The following is a 17941-nucleotide window of genomic DNA, read 5'->3' on the forward strand; positions in this document are numbered from 1 at the left end:
GAGTAAATCAAGATTCTTCCAGTAGACCCGGAGGAACCATTCAAGAACGATGGATAACGCCCTACTACAACAATTGTTCACAGCACAGCAGACAACCATAGAACTCCTGCAACAACAGCTGAGCCGACTAGAAGAACCTAGAGTTAAGACAAGAGCGGCTGCTCACGCCATCTTACCTCGTCTCTCCAAGGAGGATGATATTGAGGCCTTCCTCATGACCTTCGAAAGGACGGCCACCTTGGAAGAGTGGCCGCCCACAGAATGGGCGAGCGCATTAGCCCCTCTTTTGACCGGGGTGGCTCAGGAAGCCTATTTTGACCTGGATTCCCGCGAAGCTGCGGACTATGGGCGACTAAAAACCGAGATCCTGTCCCGGTACCAGCTGACTGCCTGAGATAGGGCTGTAAAGTTCCATCAATGGACCTATACAGCTGATCAACCCGTCCGTGCCCAGATCTTCGCCTTAATACGACTGACGAAACAGTGGCTAGAACCTGGAAAGGGAGTAGGACATGTGATAGAGACTCTCGTAGTGGACAAGATATTGAGAGAATTACCCAGTGACTTAAAAAGGGTTGTGGGGCAAGCCAACCCGTTGTCAGCCGACGACATAGCCCAGGCGGTGGAAACATATCGGTCTACAGGGGAGTTGTTAAAAAGTGACAATGAGGAACGGAAGGAGTCTTGCAATCCCGTACCACGACTCACCCCGGCGCTCTCGCCACCGAAACGTCCAAGCCCCTCCCGGAGGTGGGAGAAGTCAGCCACCACACAGCAGGGTCGGTGTTATAAATGTCAGTCTCCCAACCATTATGCCCCACAATGTCCTAGCAAGGATGAGCCCATGGTCACGGAGTCATCACTGCCTACCCCCACACATCCCGTTTTGAGGGGGCAGGATCAACACTGTTGGTTAGCAGAGATAGCCCCAGCCTCAGAGATTCCGGTGCAAGTCGAAGGACAAGATGTGGTAGCTATTCTCGACTCGGGAAGTATGGTTACGTTAGTAGAGGAGCGGATGGTGACCTCCGCAACACTGCTACCAGACAAAGTAGCCGTATCCTGTATCCATGGAGACACCCACTATTACCCCACTGTGAATCTGCCTATTCTCACTCCAAAAGGAAGGTGTACAGTCAGGGCCGGGAAAGTGCCGCAGCTGAAGGTGCCATTATTGATCGGGAGAGACTGTCCCTTATATAAGGAGCTTCGGCAGATGACGTTATGCACGGGAAGAAGGGGGACAGGAAAGAAGAGAAAATCCAAGCCCGAGGTAGTAGTCCTACAAGGAGACGTAGCCGCGTCCTCGTCCTCTGCAGCAGAGGAAGAAATAGCGACCCAACGTTTACGACAGATATTCCAAGAAACCACCGATGAAGACACATGTGAAGGGCTATACACAACGCAGGAAGGAAGGAGCAACCAGGCGCTAAGGGATATATTTGAAGCTCCATCCGAGGAGGGAACCTGGAAGGGATTCTCCTCGGTCACCCCTGATGGGGATGTGGAACAACCTCCACATCCCTCTACCGAGGTCGACCTGCCCCAGGAATTAAAGGGACAGTTCGGCACCTCGCAGCATAGAGACCCAGACCTAAGGGAGGCCATGAGGAAGGTGAAGGTGATCGAGGGGGAGGAACGTCGACGGATCAGGTGAGCCCCCTCTTCCTTACTATGCAATCAGGCGGGGTCTCTTATACTGGGTCGTACGACGAAGGGGGGGAAAACAAGGAATTACTAATGGTGCCTAGGCCATACAGAGATACAGTTCTACAGTTAGCCCATTCCCACGTCCTAGGAGGACACCTGGCACGAGACAAGACTATTGACAGAATCATGCAGAGATTCTATTGGCCCCGGGTCACCCGGGATGTGGCCAGGTATTGTAGGACGTGTGATCAATGTCAACGTACAGCCCCACGGCCACACCTACGTAACCCTTTGATTCCTCTCCCCATCATAGAGACTCCCTTTGAACGCATAGCTATGGACCTCGTAGGACCCCTCCCAAAATCCGCCAGAGGACACGAGTACATCCTAGTGGTTATAGATTACGCTACCAAGTTCCCGGAGGCCATACCCCTGCGTAACATGTCGTCAAAGGGAATTGCCAAGGAGTTATTCCTGATGTTCTCTCGTGTGGGCCTCCCCAAGACTATCTTGACTGATCAAGGAACCCCGTTCATGTCCCGGTTGATGAAGGACTTGTGTCGGTTATATCAGGTTCAACAGATACGTACAAGCATATTCCACCCTCAAACAGACGGGTTGTGTGAATGCTTGAACAAAACGATAAAAAGCATGTTGAGAAGGGTGGTGTCCCGAGACGGGAAAAACTGGGACATGCTTCTCCCACACTTAATGTTTGCCCTGCGAGAAGTACCCCAGGCATCCACTGGATTCTCTCCGTTTGAATTGCTCTATGGCAGACCCTGTCGAGGAATCCTCGACTTAGCCAAGGAGACCTGGGAGACCCAACCATGCCCCTTTCGATCCACAATAGAACACGTTACCCTGATGAGAGACCGCCTGTCAGCAGTGTGGCCCATAGTCCTGGTCCCCAAATCCGATGGTAGTATGAGACTCTGCAACGACTTTAGGGGCGTGAATGCCATCTCTACATTCGATGCGTATCCCATGCCCCGCGTGGATGAACTCTTGGAGCGCTTAGGAAAGGCCAAGTTCATCACTACCCTGGATTTGACGAAGGGATATTGGCAAGTGCCGGTGGCTCCGGAGGATCGCCCAAAGACTGCCTTCGCCACTCCAGAGGGGCTTTTCCAGTATGTGAGGATGCCCTTCGGACTGCACGGTGCCGCTGCAACCTTCCAACGCCTCATGGATGCCATTCTACGGCCCCATCAAGAGTATGCAGCGGCGTACATAGACGATGTGGTCATCCACAGCGAGGACTGGGATAGTCACCTCCTGCGATTACGGGCGGTGCTCGTGAGTTTGGAAGCCACAGGGTTGACAGCCAATCCAAATAAATGCTGCCTGGGTTTGTCCGAAGCGGAATACCTGGGGTACACCGTGGGGAATGGGAAAATACGCCCACAGGCAGAGAAGACCAGGGCAATTGTGACTGGCCTCGACCCCAGACCAAGCGAGACGTTCGGGCCTTCTTAGGGATAACAGGATATTATCGCCGTTTTATCCCGGGATATGCAACCATTGCCAACCCCTCACAAACCTCATCAGGAAAAACCTGCCAAACCAGGTAGAGTGGAAAGACGAGACGGAAGAGGCCTTTCAATTGTTAAAAGATGGCCTGTGTTCTGATCCCGTTCTACAGGCTCCGGACTTCTCACAAGAGTTCATTGTGCAGGTCGACGCCTCGGATACAGGGCTCGGGGCCGTACTAGCTCAGGGTAAAGGTGAAGCAGAGAAGCCGATTCTCTTCATTAGTAGGAAACTCAGCGATCGGGAACAGAGGTATGCGACCGTAGAGAAAGAGGCCTTAGCCATCAAGTGGGCCCTCGATTATCTCCGGTACTACCTACTGGGTCGGAGGTTTGCATTAGTTACTGACCATGCGCCCCTCACGTGGATGGCTGGTAAGAGAAACAATAACAACAGAATAGCCAGATGGTTTTTGTCTTTACAACCATTCTCTTTCCATGTCATCCACAGGGCCGGATCGAGGAACGGGAATGCACTGTCCCGACGCGACCAAGACGGTGCGTCTGGCGCCCGACCCTCCGGTTCGGTCCTGGGGGGGAAGGTATGTGGACGGACCACTAGAGGGCAGGCTGGGCTCATGGATAGTTGCCCAACAGAGCCTGGGAGACAAGGTAACCAGAGTCAATTAAGCACAGCTGACGGTACTAATGAGATACTCTCCTTCCCCTATAAAAGAGAGAATGGAACCAGAAGAGAGGAGGGGAAACTATCTCTGGAAGATGGCCACCGAGAGAGGGAAGCTGTGCTGAAAGAACCACTAAGACGGTGACAAAACCGTGATTTATGTTTGTTGTAGTTTAAAGATTATCCTATTGTGTTCTTGTTTCATCTGGAGAAGAAGATGTGTGTTTTTCCTTGGAAGATTTTTCATTGATTATGTTTGAATGTTTTTGTTGACAAAATACTCTCAATAGAGAACCGTGTTCAATCAGAAAAACCTTTTTCCTGACTCGTTTATTCCACCTTCCCGCTTTAGAGTGACGCATAATTACTTGGTACGCTCACTCTATCTATCTAATATATATATATATATACAGTGGGGCAAAAAAAGTATTTAGCCACCAATTGTGCAAGTTGTCCCACTTAAAAAGATGAGAGAGGCCTGTGATTTTCATCATAGGTACACTTCAACTATGACAGACAAAATGAGGGAAAAAAATCCAGAAAATCACATTGTAGGATTTTTAATAAATTAATTAGCAAATTATGGTGAAAAATAAGTATTTGGTCACCTGCAAACAAGCAAGATTTCTGGCTCTCACAGACCTGTAACTTCTTCTTTAAGAGACTCCTCTGTCCTCCACTCGTTACCTGTATTAATGGCACCTGTTTGAACTTGTTATCAGTATAAAAGACACCTGTCCACAACCTCAAACAGTCACACTCCAAACTCCACTATGGCCAAGACCAAAGAGCTGTCAAAGGACACCAGAAACAAAATTGGAGACCTGCACCAGGCTGGGAAGACTGCATCTGCAATAGGTAAGCAGCTTGGTTTGAAGAAATCAACTGTGGGAGCAATTATTAGGAAATGGAAGACATACAAGACCACTGATAATCTCCCCCGATCTGGGGCTCCACGCAAGATCTCACCCCGTGGGGTCAAAATGATCACAAGAACGGTGAGCAAAAATCCCAGAACCACACGGGGGGACCTAGTGAATGACCTGCAGAGAGCTGGGACCAAAGTAACAAAGCCTACCATCAGTAACACACTATGCCGCCAGGGACTCAAATCCTGCAGTGCCAGACGTGTCCCCCTGCTTAAGCCAGTACATGTCCAGGCCCGTCTGAAGTTTGCTAGAGAGCATTTGGATGATCCAGAAGAGGATTGGGAGAATGTCATATGGTCAGATGAAAACAAAAGATAACTTTTTGGTAAAAACTCAACTTGTCGTGTTTGGAGGACAAAGAATGCTGAGTTGCATCCAAAGAACACCATACCTACTGTGAAGCATGGGGGTGGAAACATCATGCTTTGGGGCTGTTTTTTTTGCAAAGGGACCAGGACGACTGATCCGTGTAAAGGAAAGAATGAATGGGGCCATGTATCGTGAGATTTTGAGTGAAAACCTCCTTCCATCGGCAAGGGCATTGAAGATGAAACGTGGCTGGGTCTTTCAGCATGACAATGATCCCAAACACACCGCCCGGGCAACGAAGGAGTGGCTTCGTAAGAAGCATTTCAAGGTCCTGGAGTGGACTAGCCAGTCTCCAGATCTCAACCCCATAGAAAATCTTTGGAGGGAGTTGAAAGTCCATGTTGCCCAGCAACAGCCACAAAACATCACTGCTCTAGAGGAGATCTGCACGGAGGAATGGGCCGAAATACCAGCAACAGTGTGTGAAAATCTTGTGAAGACTTACAGAAAACGTTTGACCTCTGTCATTGCCAACAAAGTTTTGAGATAAACTTTTGTTATTGACCAAATACTTATTTTCCACCATAATTTGCAAACAAATTCATAAAAAAATCCTACAATGTGATTTTCTAGATATTTTTTTCTCATTTTGTCTGTCATAGTTGAAGTGTATCTATGATGAAAATTACAGGCCTCTCTCATCTTTTTAAGTGGGAGAACTTGCACAATTGGTGGCTGACTAAATACTTTTTTGCCCCACTGTATGTCACACATGCAGCTAACAAAAATATATGGAAATGTCTGCTCTACCAAATATTACTACCAACTAATTGCAGCATTACAGCAAAAATGGAGAGGATAGTGGAAGGGGGAAAAAGTAAGGAGCTTTTCTGTCGACCCTGCATTAAAGACCATAATTGGTACAAAAATAATAATAAAATAAATGAATAAAAAAGTATCACAGTTTAATTTAAGGACCAAAACCTTTAGAGCTGTGCCATATAGATTGCAAAAGAGATTTTCGATGTACCGATTTCATGGCACATTGTTTATGAACTGATACGCAAAGCAATGCCGGATTCAAAACTTATAATTTCTCGATTGAAATGATTATACAAAATTCTTGCAACCAATAGAATGTTGTATGCATGTATGTATGTATGTATGTATGTATGTATGTATGTGTGTATGTGTGTGTGTGTGGGGGGGGGGGGGGGGGGGGGTGGGATACAACCTCCTCAGCACTGCAGATTTAGCTGCAAAGAGACAAAATAATTAGATCATTTATTTTTAAGTACTGTCCATATATAGCTTGTTTTTGGTCACAGGTCCAGGAATGACAACAACATGTATTGTCCTCTTGCTCAGTTGTGCACCGGGGCCTCCCACTCTTTTTATTCTGGTTAGAGTCCATTTGCGCTGTTCTGTGAAGGAAGTAGTACACAGCGTTGTACGAGAGCTTCAATTTGACGACAATTTCTCGCATGGAATAGGCTTCATTTCTCAAAACAAGAATAGACTGATGAATTTCAGAAGAAAGATCTTTGTTTCTGGCCATTTTGAGCCTGTAATCGAACCCGCAAATGATGATGCTCCAGATACTCAACTTGTCTAAAGGTGGCCAGTTTTATTGCTTATTTAAACCAGCACAACAGTTTTCAACTGTGCTAACATAATTGTAAAAAGGTTTTCTAATGATCAATTAGCCTTTTAAAATGATCAACTTGGATTAGCTAACACAATGTGCCATTGGAACACAGGAGTGATGGTTGCTGTTAATGGTACGCCTACGTAGATATTCCATTAAAAAAGATATATCGCCGTTTCCAGCTACAATAGTCATTTATAACATTAACAATGTCTACACTGTATTTCTGATCAATTTGATGTTATTTTAAAAATGGACAACAAAAGAAAATTCTAAGTGACCCCAAAGGGTAGTGTGTATATATTTTGTTAACCTTTATTTAACCAGGCAAGTCAATTAAGAACAAATTTTACATTTACAATGACAGCCTGGACAGAAGATCCACAATAATACCTTGTTTGTCATTAGTTTTCTACACTCTTTTAAGCATTTAATTAATGTCTGTGACAGATCAAATATAAATTTTTCTGTCATCATAGAAACACTGTCCGCAGTAATCTCTTTCAATCACTTATTTTTTACCCAACCTCATTTAGCATAGAGATCCATTTAAAGATGTCGGGGGTAACTATTTTGAAGATCTCTCATAACAAAAACCAGGTTGAGAAGCTGTGGTGATAACGAGATATCAAGCAGCAAGCAAGTGGTTGTTCATTTTCACAACTCCCTCTGGCACCTACCTAATCTAAATATGAGAATAATGTCCTCGCTTTTCCAATCAATAGCTATTTGTGTACATCAATAGAAGGATTTGGAACCCGCGACCCATGGTCATTACAGAAATCAACTGTAAGACCCTGCCCTAACTGCTGTGCTCGCCTCCTGACAGGTCATCATTGCAAAAAAATATATTTGTTCTTAATTCACTTACCTGTATTGATTAACATTTAATAAAATTAAAATAACAAAGAGGATGGGGTGAGTCTCAGATGAAACTGACTCGGAGGCCATGTGAGCCAAAGCACTGTGGGGACTGACCTGTGGTTCGGAGAACACCTGCTGGATGTTGTTGATGGGGCCGCAGGGCACGCCTGTCCCCTCAAACCTCCTCAGCCACTCGCCTGTCAACTCTTCCAAGAACCTGGGAGCCAGGGAGGAAGAAGAAAGGGGGGGGGGGGGGGGGGTTTGAAGAGACCGCAAAGTGAAGCTTTCAAAATTACAGCAGGGGACGAGGAGTCGGAGGCCACAGCCTGAGCTGTTCCAGAGACACAACAACTCCAGCAAGTGTATGTGGTCATATGTAGACCCTGCACTCAGCTTACTGCCTTGCCCTCGATCGCAGAATATCCTAAGATGGCAAGTGAGGCACTCTCTCTCGCACTTGCTCTCTCTTCACCCACAATCCCCAGCAGTTGTACACTCACCACACACACAGGCGTGCATACTCACCTACACACATGGACTTCGGGATAAAGAAACACTTGCCTGATTTGCCTTTTATGAAGCCAGAAAGAAAAATACGCACCCCAAAACAAATACGCACTGCGTCAAACAACAACATTGACGGAATACGCTGATTCGGTGAGCGAGTCTATTAGCAAGTGCATCAGCGATGTCCTACACACAGCAACTATTAAAAACATTCCCAAACCAGAAACTGAAAGCGAGAACCACTGCTTTTAACCTGGGCTTTTAACCAGTGTCCGGAAACATGACCGAATACAAACAGTGTAGCTATTCCCTCCACAAGGCAATCAAACAAGTTATGCGTCAGTATAAAGACAAAGTAGAGTCACAATTCAACGGCTCACGGACTACAAAAAGAAAACCAGCCCCGTCGCGGACCAGGATGTCTTGCTCCCAGACAGACTAAAACAACTTCTTTGCTCGCTTTGAGGACAATACAGTGCCGCTGACACGGCCCGCTACCAAAACTTGTGAACTCTCCTTCACTGCAGCCGATGTGACTAAAACATTTAAACGTGTTAACCCTCGCAAGGATGCAGGCCCAGATGGCATCCCCAGCTATGCGCAGACCAGCTGGCTGGTGTGCTTACGGACATATTCAATCAATCCATATCCCAGTCTGCTGTCCCCACATGCTTCAAGAGGGCCACCATTGCTCCTGTTCCCAAGAAAGCTAAGGTAACTGAGCTAAATGACTACCGCCCCGTAGCACTCACTTCCATCATCATGAAGTGCTTTGAGAGACTAGTCAAGGGCCATATCACCTCCACCCTACCTGACACCCTAGACCCACTCCAATTTGCTTACCACGCAAATAGGTCCACAGACGACGCAATCGCAACCACACTGCACAAACCCATCTGGACAAGAGGAATACCTATGTGACAATGCTGTTCATCGACTACAGCTCAGCATTTAACACCATAGCACCCTCCAAACTCATCATCAAGCTCGATACCCTGGGTTTCGACCCCGCTCCGTGCAACTGGGTACTGGAAGTCCTGACGGGCCACCCCCAGGTGGTGAGGGTAGGTAACAACATCTCCAACCCGCTGATCCTCAACACTGGAGCCCCACAAGGGTGCGTTCTGAGCCCTCTCCTGTACTCCCTGTTCACCCACGACTGCGTGGCCATGCACGCCTCCAACTTAATCATCAAGTTTGCAGACGACAACAGTGGTAGGCTTGATTACCAACAACGACAAGACGGCCTGCAGGGAGGAGGTGAGGGCCCTCGGAGTTTGGTGTCAGGAATGTAACCTCACACTCATCGTCAACAAAACAAAGGAGATGATCGTGGACTTCAGGAAACAGCAGAGGAGTACCCCCCCCCCATCCACATCGACGGGACAGTAATGGAGAGGGTAGTAAGTTAAGTTCCTTGGCGTACACATCACGGACAAACTGAATTGGTCCACCCACACAGACAGCGTGGTGAAGAAGGCACAGCAGCGCCCCTTCAACCTCAGGAGGCTGAAGAAATTCGGCTTGTCAGCAAAAGCACTCACAAACCTTTACAGATGCACAATCGAGAGCATCCTGTCGGGCTGTATCACCGCCTGGTATGGTAACTGCTCCGCCCACAACCGTAAGACTCTCCAGAGGGTAGTGAGGTCTGCACAACGCATCACCGGGGGCAAACTACCTGCCCTCCAGGACACCTACACCACCCGATGTTACAGGAAGGCCATAAAGATCATAAAGGACAACAACCACCCAAGCCACTGCCTGTTCACCCCGCTATCATCCAGAAGGTGAGGTCAGTACAGGTACATCAAAGCAGGGACCGAGAGACTGAAAAACAGCTTCTATCTCAAGGCCATCAGACTGTTAAACAGCCACCACTAACATTTGAGTGGCTGCTGCCATCATACTGACTCAATTCCAGCCACTTTAATAATGGAAAAACGTATGTAAAAAAGTATCACTAGCCACTTTAAACAATGCCACTTAATATAATGTTTACATACCCTACAGCACTCATCTCATATGTATATACCGTACTCTATACCATCTACTGCATCTTAGCATCTTTATGTAATATATGTATCACTAGCCACTTTAAACAACGCCACTTTTATGTTTACATACCCTACATTACTCATCTCATATGTATATACCATACTCTATACCATCTACTGCATCTTGCCTATGCCGTTCTGTACCATCACTCCTCCATATATTTTTAGGTACATATTCTTCATCCCTTTACACTTGTGTGTATAAGGTAGTTGTTGTGGAATTGTTAGGTTAGATTACTCGTTGGTTATTACTGCATTGTCAGAACTAGAAGCACAAGCATTTCGCTACACTCGCATCAACATCTGCTAACCATGTGTATGTGACATTGATTTTACACTGCTGTCCGATAAGATCATGTCCGAATACCCATACCAGCGTTCTAAATAGCAGCCATTTTCACGTTTTTTATTTTTTTTTATAGTAAGTGAAATTGAAAAGAATGTGCATGCTTTAAATGCCAGGATGTCATACTTTTGATCAGTACAATTAGCTGGACATATTGAGGAAGATAATTGTATTTTGAGACCCATGTGTGTCTGACCACAGCTGACAATCAGCTCTGGGGATGCACTTGTACCAAAATTAACGATTGGCGGGAATCAACACAATTGTGCCTTACCTGACACATTCTAAGTAGCATGAGACTAGAATGTTATCTGTTGCTTACTTCATTAGTTTTTACTTAACAGTACATTCTACACAGTATGCAGTTTAAACAAGTAGTAGACAAGCCAGATTTCGGACACGCTCAGTGTCATGTAACGAGTCACCCTCCTCCGGTGGTGTTAGATAACGTCCCATTGTTAAATGCCTCCGATCCCATCACGCCCCTTGACCCCTTAGAGAGGAAACAGCCGACCGGGCCTGGGGCCCAACGAGTGCTTTTCATGACAAAGCGACTAGAAGGGAGGGCAGATGAAAACATCTGTGTGAGTGGTCTCTGTGTCCTGTTGCCTTTTCTCTACGCCACATCCGTTACAGGCTCTCTGGCCAAACTGAGAACTTGCAGACTTACCAAACAACACATGAATATAGATGAGGAAGGCCTCTAGCTAAAAAAAAAAGTAATAATTGCCATAAGTCCGATAAAAAATAAAAGTTGTTTACTGTGAAGAAGGAGGCTTTACCTCTGGGAGAGGATGTGAAGCAGCTCTTGGCGATGCTGCACTCTGAGTGTGTTGCTTTTGTACTTGGGCTCGTCAGACAGATGATTCAGGCCTAGCATCTGGAAACACAAAGTCTATACTAAGTCACATGGAAGGGATTCTGGGTGACAGTTCAGTGATACTAGTAGCACTGTGAAATACTAACCCGAATAGCAAACTTCGACAGAAAAGATTAACTAAAAGTAACATTTAAGCCCAATATGAAATTGCAAGATTATGTATTTTATGCTATTTGATAATGCATGAAGGGTCATGCTACTTACTTTGCACACTTTGATAAACTGCTTGTCGTTGCCCGCAGCCACAACCAGGTATCCGTCTTTGGTTCTGAAACCCTGAAAACAATATTCAAGGATTTTCATTATTTTTTACAATTTTCTACATTGTAGAATAGTGAAGACAAACTATGAAATAACACATAAATGTAATCATGTAGTAACTAAAAAAAAGTGATAAACAAACCAAAATGTATTTTATATTTGAGATTCTTCAAAATGGCCACCCTTTGCCTTGATGACAACTTTGCACACTCTTGGCATTCTCTCAACCAGCTTCATGAGGTAGTGACCTGGAATGATTTCAATTAAACAGGTGTGCCTTGTTAAAAGTTAATTTGTGGAATTGTCTTTTCTTCTTAATGCGTTTGAGCCAATCAGTTGTTTTGTGACAAGATGGGGGGGTATACAGAAGATAGCCCTATTTGTTAAAAGACCGAGTCCATATTATGGCAAGAACAGCTCAAATAAGCAAAGAGAAATGACAGACCATCATGCCTAAAAGGCCAGCATCCCGGAGTCGCAACTTCACTGTTGACGTTGAGACGGGTGTTTTGCGGGTACTATTTAATGTAGCTGACAGTTGAGGACTTGTGAGGTGTCGGTCTCTCAAACTACCCCCCTAATGTGCTTGTCCTCTTGCTCACTTGTGCCGGGGCCTCACACGCTTTCTATTCTGGTTAGAGTCAGTTTGCACAGTTCTGTGAAGGGAGTAGTACACAGCGTTGTAGGAGATGTTCAGTTTCTTGACAATTTCTCACATGGGATAGCCTTCATTTCTCAGAACAAGAATAGACTGACGAGTTTCAGAAGAAAGGTCTTTGTTTTTGGCCATAATCGAACCCACAAATGCTGATGGTCCAGATACTCAACTTGTCGAAAGAAGGCCAGTTTTATTGCTTCTTTAAATCAGCACAAAAGTTTTCAGTTGTGCTAATATAATTGCAAAAGGGTTTTCTAATGATCAATTAGCCTTTTAAAATGATCAACTTGGATTAGCTAACACAACGTTCCATTGGAACACTCATGGTTGCTGATAATGGGCATCTGTAAGCCTATGTAGATATTCCATAAAAAAAAAAAATTCTGCCGTTTCCAACTAAAATAACCATTTACAACATTAAAGTCTACACTGTATTTGTATCTGATCAATTTGATCTTATGTTATTAATGGACAAAAACAAGGCCATTTCTAAGTGATCCCAAACTTTTGAATGGTAGCGTATATATCTATCACACACACAGTGCCTTCGAAAAGTATTCAGACCATCCACATTTTCTTAGGTTAAAGCCTTATTCTGAAACGTATTAAATTGTTTCCTTCCCCGCATCAATCTACACATACAGTGGGGCAAAAAAGTATTTAGTCAGCCACCAATTGTGCAAGTTCTCCCACTTAAAAAGATGAGAGAGGCCTGTGATTTTCATCATAGGTACACTTCATCTATGACAGACAAAATGAGAAAACAAATTCCAGAAAATCACATTGCAGGATTTTTTATTTATTTATTTGCAAATTATGGTGGAAAATAAGTATTTGGTCACCTACAAACAAGCAAGATTTCTGGCTCTCACAGACCTGTAACTTCTTCTTTAAGAGGCTCCTCTGTCCTCCACTCGTTACCTGTATTAATGGCACCTGTTTGAACTTGTTATCAGAATAAAAGACACCTGTCCACAACCTCAAACAGTCACACTCCGAACTCCACTATGGCCAAGACCAAAGAGCTGTCAAAGGACACCAGAAACAAAATTGTAGATCTGCACCAGGCTGGGAAGACTGAATCTGCAATAGGTAAGCAGCTTGGTTTGAAGAAATCAACTGTGGGAGCAATTATTAGGAAATGGAAGACATACAAGACCACTGATAATCTCCCTCTATCTGGGGCTCCACGCAAGATCTCACTCCGTGGGGTCAAAATGATCACAAGAACGGTGAGCAAAAATCCCAGAACCACACGGGGGGACCTAGTGAATGACCTGCAGAGAGCTGGGACCAAAGTAACAAAGCCTACCATCAGTAACACACTATGCCGCCAGGGACTCAAATCCTGCAGTGCCAGACGTGTCCCCCTGTTTAAGCCAGTACATGTCCAGGCCCGTCTGAAGTTTGCTAGAGAGCATTTGGATGATCCAGAAGAAGATTGGGAGAATGTCATATGGTCAGATGGAACCAAAATATAACTTTTTGGTAAAAACTCAACTCGTCGTGTTTGGAGGACAAAGAATGCTGAGTTGCATCCAAAGAACACCATACCTACTGTGAAGCATGGGGGTGGAAACATCATGCTTTGGGGCTGTTTTTCTGCAAAGGGACCAGGACGACTGATCCGTGTAAAGGAAAGAGTGAATGGGGCCATGTGCCGTGAGATTTTGAGTGAAAACCTCCTTCCATCAGCAAGGGCATTGAAGATGAAACGTGGCTGGGTCTTTCAGCATGACAATGATCCCAAACACACCGCCTGGGCAACGAAGGAGTGGCTTCGTAAGAAGCATTTCAAGGTCCTGGAGTGGCCTAGCCAGTCTCCAGATCTCAACCCCATAGAAAATCTTTGGAGGGAGTTGAAAGTCTGTGTTGCCCAGCAACAGCCCCAAAACATCACTGCTCTAGAGGAGATCTGCATGGAGGAATGGGCCAAAATACCAGCAACAGTGTGTGAAAACCTTGTGAAGACTTACAGAAAACGTTTGACCTCTGTCATTGCCAGCAAAGGGTATATAACAAAGTATTGAGATAAACTTTTGTTATTGTCCAAATACTTATTTTCCACCATAATTTGCAAATTAATTAATTAAAAATTCTAAATGTGATTTTCTGGATTTTTCTTCTTCTAATTTTGTCTGACATAGTTGAAGTGTACCTATGATGAAAATTACAGGCCTCTCTCATCTTTTTAAGTGGGAGAACTTGCACAATTGGTGGCTGACTAAATACTTTTTTGCCCCACTGTAATAATCCATAATGACAAAGCAAAAAAACGTTTTGACATTTTTGATAAGTTATAAATAAATAAAAACTGAAATATCACATTTCCATAAGTATTCAGACCCTTTACTCTGTACTTTCTTGAAGCACCTTTGGTATCAAGTGTTCTTGGTTATGATGCTACAAGCTTGGCACAACTGTACCTGGGGAGTTTCTCCCATTCTTCTCTGCAGAACCTCTCAAGCTCTGTCAGTTTGGATGGGGAGCATTGCTGCACAGCTATTTTCAGGTCTCTCCAGAGATGTTCAGTCCCAGTCAATGAAAACCATCCCCACAGCATGATGCTGCCACCACCATGCTTCACCTTGGGGATGGTGCCAGGTTTCCTCCAGAAGTGACGCTTGGCATTTAGGCCAAAGAGTTCAATCTTGGTTTCAATCGACCAGAGAAACTTGTCTCTCATGGTCTGAGAGTTTAAGGCGCCGTTTAGCAAACTCCAATCGGGCCGACATGTGCCTTTTACTGAGGAGTGGCTTCCGTCTGGCCACTCTTCCAAGTTGTAGAAACATCAAGGATGATCAATGGAAACAGGATGCACCTGAGGTCAATTTCAAGTCTCATAGCAAAGGGTCTGAATACTTATGTAAATAAGGTACCTGTTTTTCATTTTTATACATATGCAAAAAAAATCTAAAAACCCTGTTGATGCTTTTTCTTTCTGGGGAATTGTGTGTAGATTGCTGAGGATGTTAATTAATTTAATCCATTTTAGAATAAGGCTGTAACGTAACAAAATGTGGAAAAAGTCTGAATACCTTTCGAAATCACGGTATACACAAAAAGTATGTGGACACCCCTTCAAATTAGTGGATTTTGTTATTTCAGCCACACCCGTTGCTGACAGGTGTATAACAATCGAGCATACAGCCATGCAAACATTGGCATTAGAATGGCCTTATCAAATTTCTGTCCTGCTAAAGCTGCCCCAGTCAACTGTAAGAGGGGCGGCAAGTAGCCTAGTGGTTAGAGCATTAGGCCAGTAACCAAAAGGTTGCTGGATCGAATCCCCGGGCTGTCAAGCTAAAAATCTGTCATTCTTCCCCCGAACAAGGCATTTAACTCACCGTTCCCCAGTAGGCTGCCATTATAAATAAGAATTTGTTCTTAACTGACTTGCCTAGCTAAATAAAGCTAAAATATATATATATATATATTTTTTTTAAAGTGCAGTTATTGTGAAGTGGAAACGTCTAGGAGGAACAACGGCTCAGCCGCGAAGTGGTAGGCCACACAAGCTCACAGAATGGGACCGTTGAAGTGCGTAAAAATCGTTTGTCCTCGTTGCAGCACTCACTGAGATCCAAAGTACCTCTAGAAGCAAAGTCAGCACAAGAACTGTTCTTCAGGAGCAGTGGAAAAAACTTCTCTTGAGTGATGAATCACACTTCACCATCTGGCAGTCCAATGGACAAATCTTGGTTTGGCGGGTGCCAGGAGAACACTACCTACCCCTATGTACAGCGCAACTGTAAAGTTAGGTGGAGGAGAAATAATGGTCTGGGTCCCTCAGTTTCAGTAAAGGGACATTTTAATGCTGCCGAACACAATGATGTTCTAGACGATTCTGTGCTTCCAACTTTGTGGCAACAGTTTGCAGAAAGGCCCTTTCCCGTTTCCGCATGACAATGTCCCCATGCACAAAGCGAGGTCCATACAGAAATGGTTTGTCGAGATCGGTGTGCAAGAACTTGACTGGCCTGCACAGAGCCCTGACCTCAACCCCATCGCACACTCTTGGGATGAATTGGAACGCCGACTGCGAGCCAGGCCTAATCGCCCAACATCAGTGCCTGACCTCAATAATGCTGTTGGCTGAATAGAAGCAAGTCCCCGCAGCAATGTTCCAACATCTAGTGGAAAGGCTTCCCAGAAGAGTGGAGGGTGTTATAGCAGCAAAAGGGGACCAAACCTATATTAATGCCAATGATTTTGGAATAAGATGTTCGACAAGCAGGTGTCCTCATACTTTTGGTCATGTAGTGTAGTTTAAGGAGCAATACTTTGGAGAGACTGATCTGTAATAGACAAATAAACTATGGCAGAGAAGCAGAGAGAGTGGTCATTTTGTTTTAAAATTATTGCTTTGGTTAAATCCCGGTTTGTTCAGTCATCGACTAAGGGCAACATTTATATTATGCAACAATGTTAGTTGTAAGGAGATGATTATTTAACGAGAGCATTATCATGCTGAAACATGAGGTGATGGCGGCGGATGAATGGCACAACAATGGACCTCAGGATCTCGTCACAGTATCTCTTTGCATTCAAATTGCCATCGATAAAATGCAATTGTTGTCATTGTCCGTAGCTCATGCCTGCCCATACCATAACCCACCATAAGGCACTCTGTTCACAATGTTGAAATCAGCAAACAGCTCGCCCAAACGACACCATACACATGCTCAGCGGTTGCGAGGCTGGTTGGAATATCCTGAAAAATTCTCTAAAATGATGTTGGATGCGGCTTATGGCAGAGAACTGAACATTCAATTCTCTGGCAACAGCTCTGGTGGACATTCCTGCAGTCAGCAGCCAATTGCAGGCTCCCTCAAAACTTCAGACATCTGTGGCATTGTGTTAGGTGAAAAAATGCACATTCTAGTGGCATTTTATTGTCCCCAGCACAAGGTGCACCTGTGTAATGATCATGCTGTTTAATCAGCTTCTTGATATGCCACACCTGCCAGGTGGATGGATTATTTTAGCAAAGAAGAAATACTCACTAACAGGGATGTAAACTAATTTGTGCACAACATTTTAGAGAAATATGCCTTTTGTGCATATGGAACATTTCTGGTATCTTTTATTTCAACTACTGAAACATGGAGCCAACACTTTACATGTTGAATTCATTTTTTTTTCTTTGTGTAGTTATATAGTTATGTTGTATTTTGAGTGGAACCCCCCTTTAAGGTTTAGTAACCCCTCTAAAAGTTCCGTACAGATCCAGAGCAAGAGACCATGAGTTCACCATCCAGATGTTCTCGGGGAACCAATCAGGCTACTGATCTGGACATTACGTGGTTCGCTAAATCACAGAGACAATGATATGGTAACAGGTATGTAGGACAAAACAACAGATGACAACAAGGAACCTCTGACCCTTGAACCGAAACGTCCTTGAGAGTTCGGTGGAGATCCAGTAGTTTCTTTCCCAATTCCCATACACTACTTCAAGAGACAAAACAGTCATCAACTTCCCGCTTTTTGTCTTGCATTTGTTGACAGTGCTGTCTCGACGGGGAGTGATTTAAAAGCATAACCTTGCAACCACCCGGCAACCCCTCAAGTTTTTTCAACCCTCCCTCACTCTGGAGTAAATCAAGACATGCTTCATTGTTTGTCTGGGGTGATACACCTTAAAACAAAGCTTCGATTCATGTTGCTATCCC

The 17941-nt window shown here is 44.8% G+C and overlaps 1 protein-coding gene across 3 annotated transcripts in view; it reads right to left on the bottom strand.

Moving 5' to 3' along the window:
- The window catches only part of sugct (succinyl-CoA:glutarate-CoA transferase), a 163387-nt gene that overhangs the window by 96640 nt on the left and 48806 nt on the right, over positions 1-17941 (bottom strand). For 2 of the 3 annotated variants that reach the window (XM_029661577.2, XM_029661578.2), the window contains exons 10-12: positions 11552-11623; positions 11250-11347; positions 7672-7774 (exon numbers count right to left, since the gene is read on the bottom strand). In XM_029661577.2, the coding sequence (XP_029517437.1) occupies positions 7672-7774; positions 11250-11347; positions 11552-11623 (273 nt within the window). Of the gene's footprint in view, positions 1-6312; positions 6470-7671; positions 7775-11249; positions 11348-11551; positions 11624-17941 lie in introns of those variants that run through there. The other variant, XM_029661579.2, reaches the window with a different exon arrangement.

The sequence above is a fragment of the Oncorhynchus nerka genome, linkage group LG6, assembly GCF_034236695.1.
Source record: "Oncorhynchus nerka isolate Pitt River linkage group LG6, Oner_Uvic_2.0, whole genome shotgun sequence".
Taxonomy (NCBI): Eukaryota; Metazoa; Chordata; class Actinopteri; order Salmoniformes; family Salmonidae; genus Oncorhynchus; species Oncorhynchus nerka.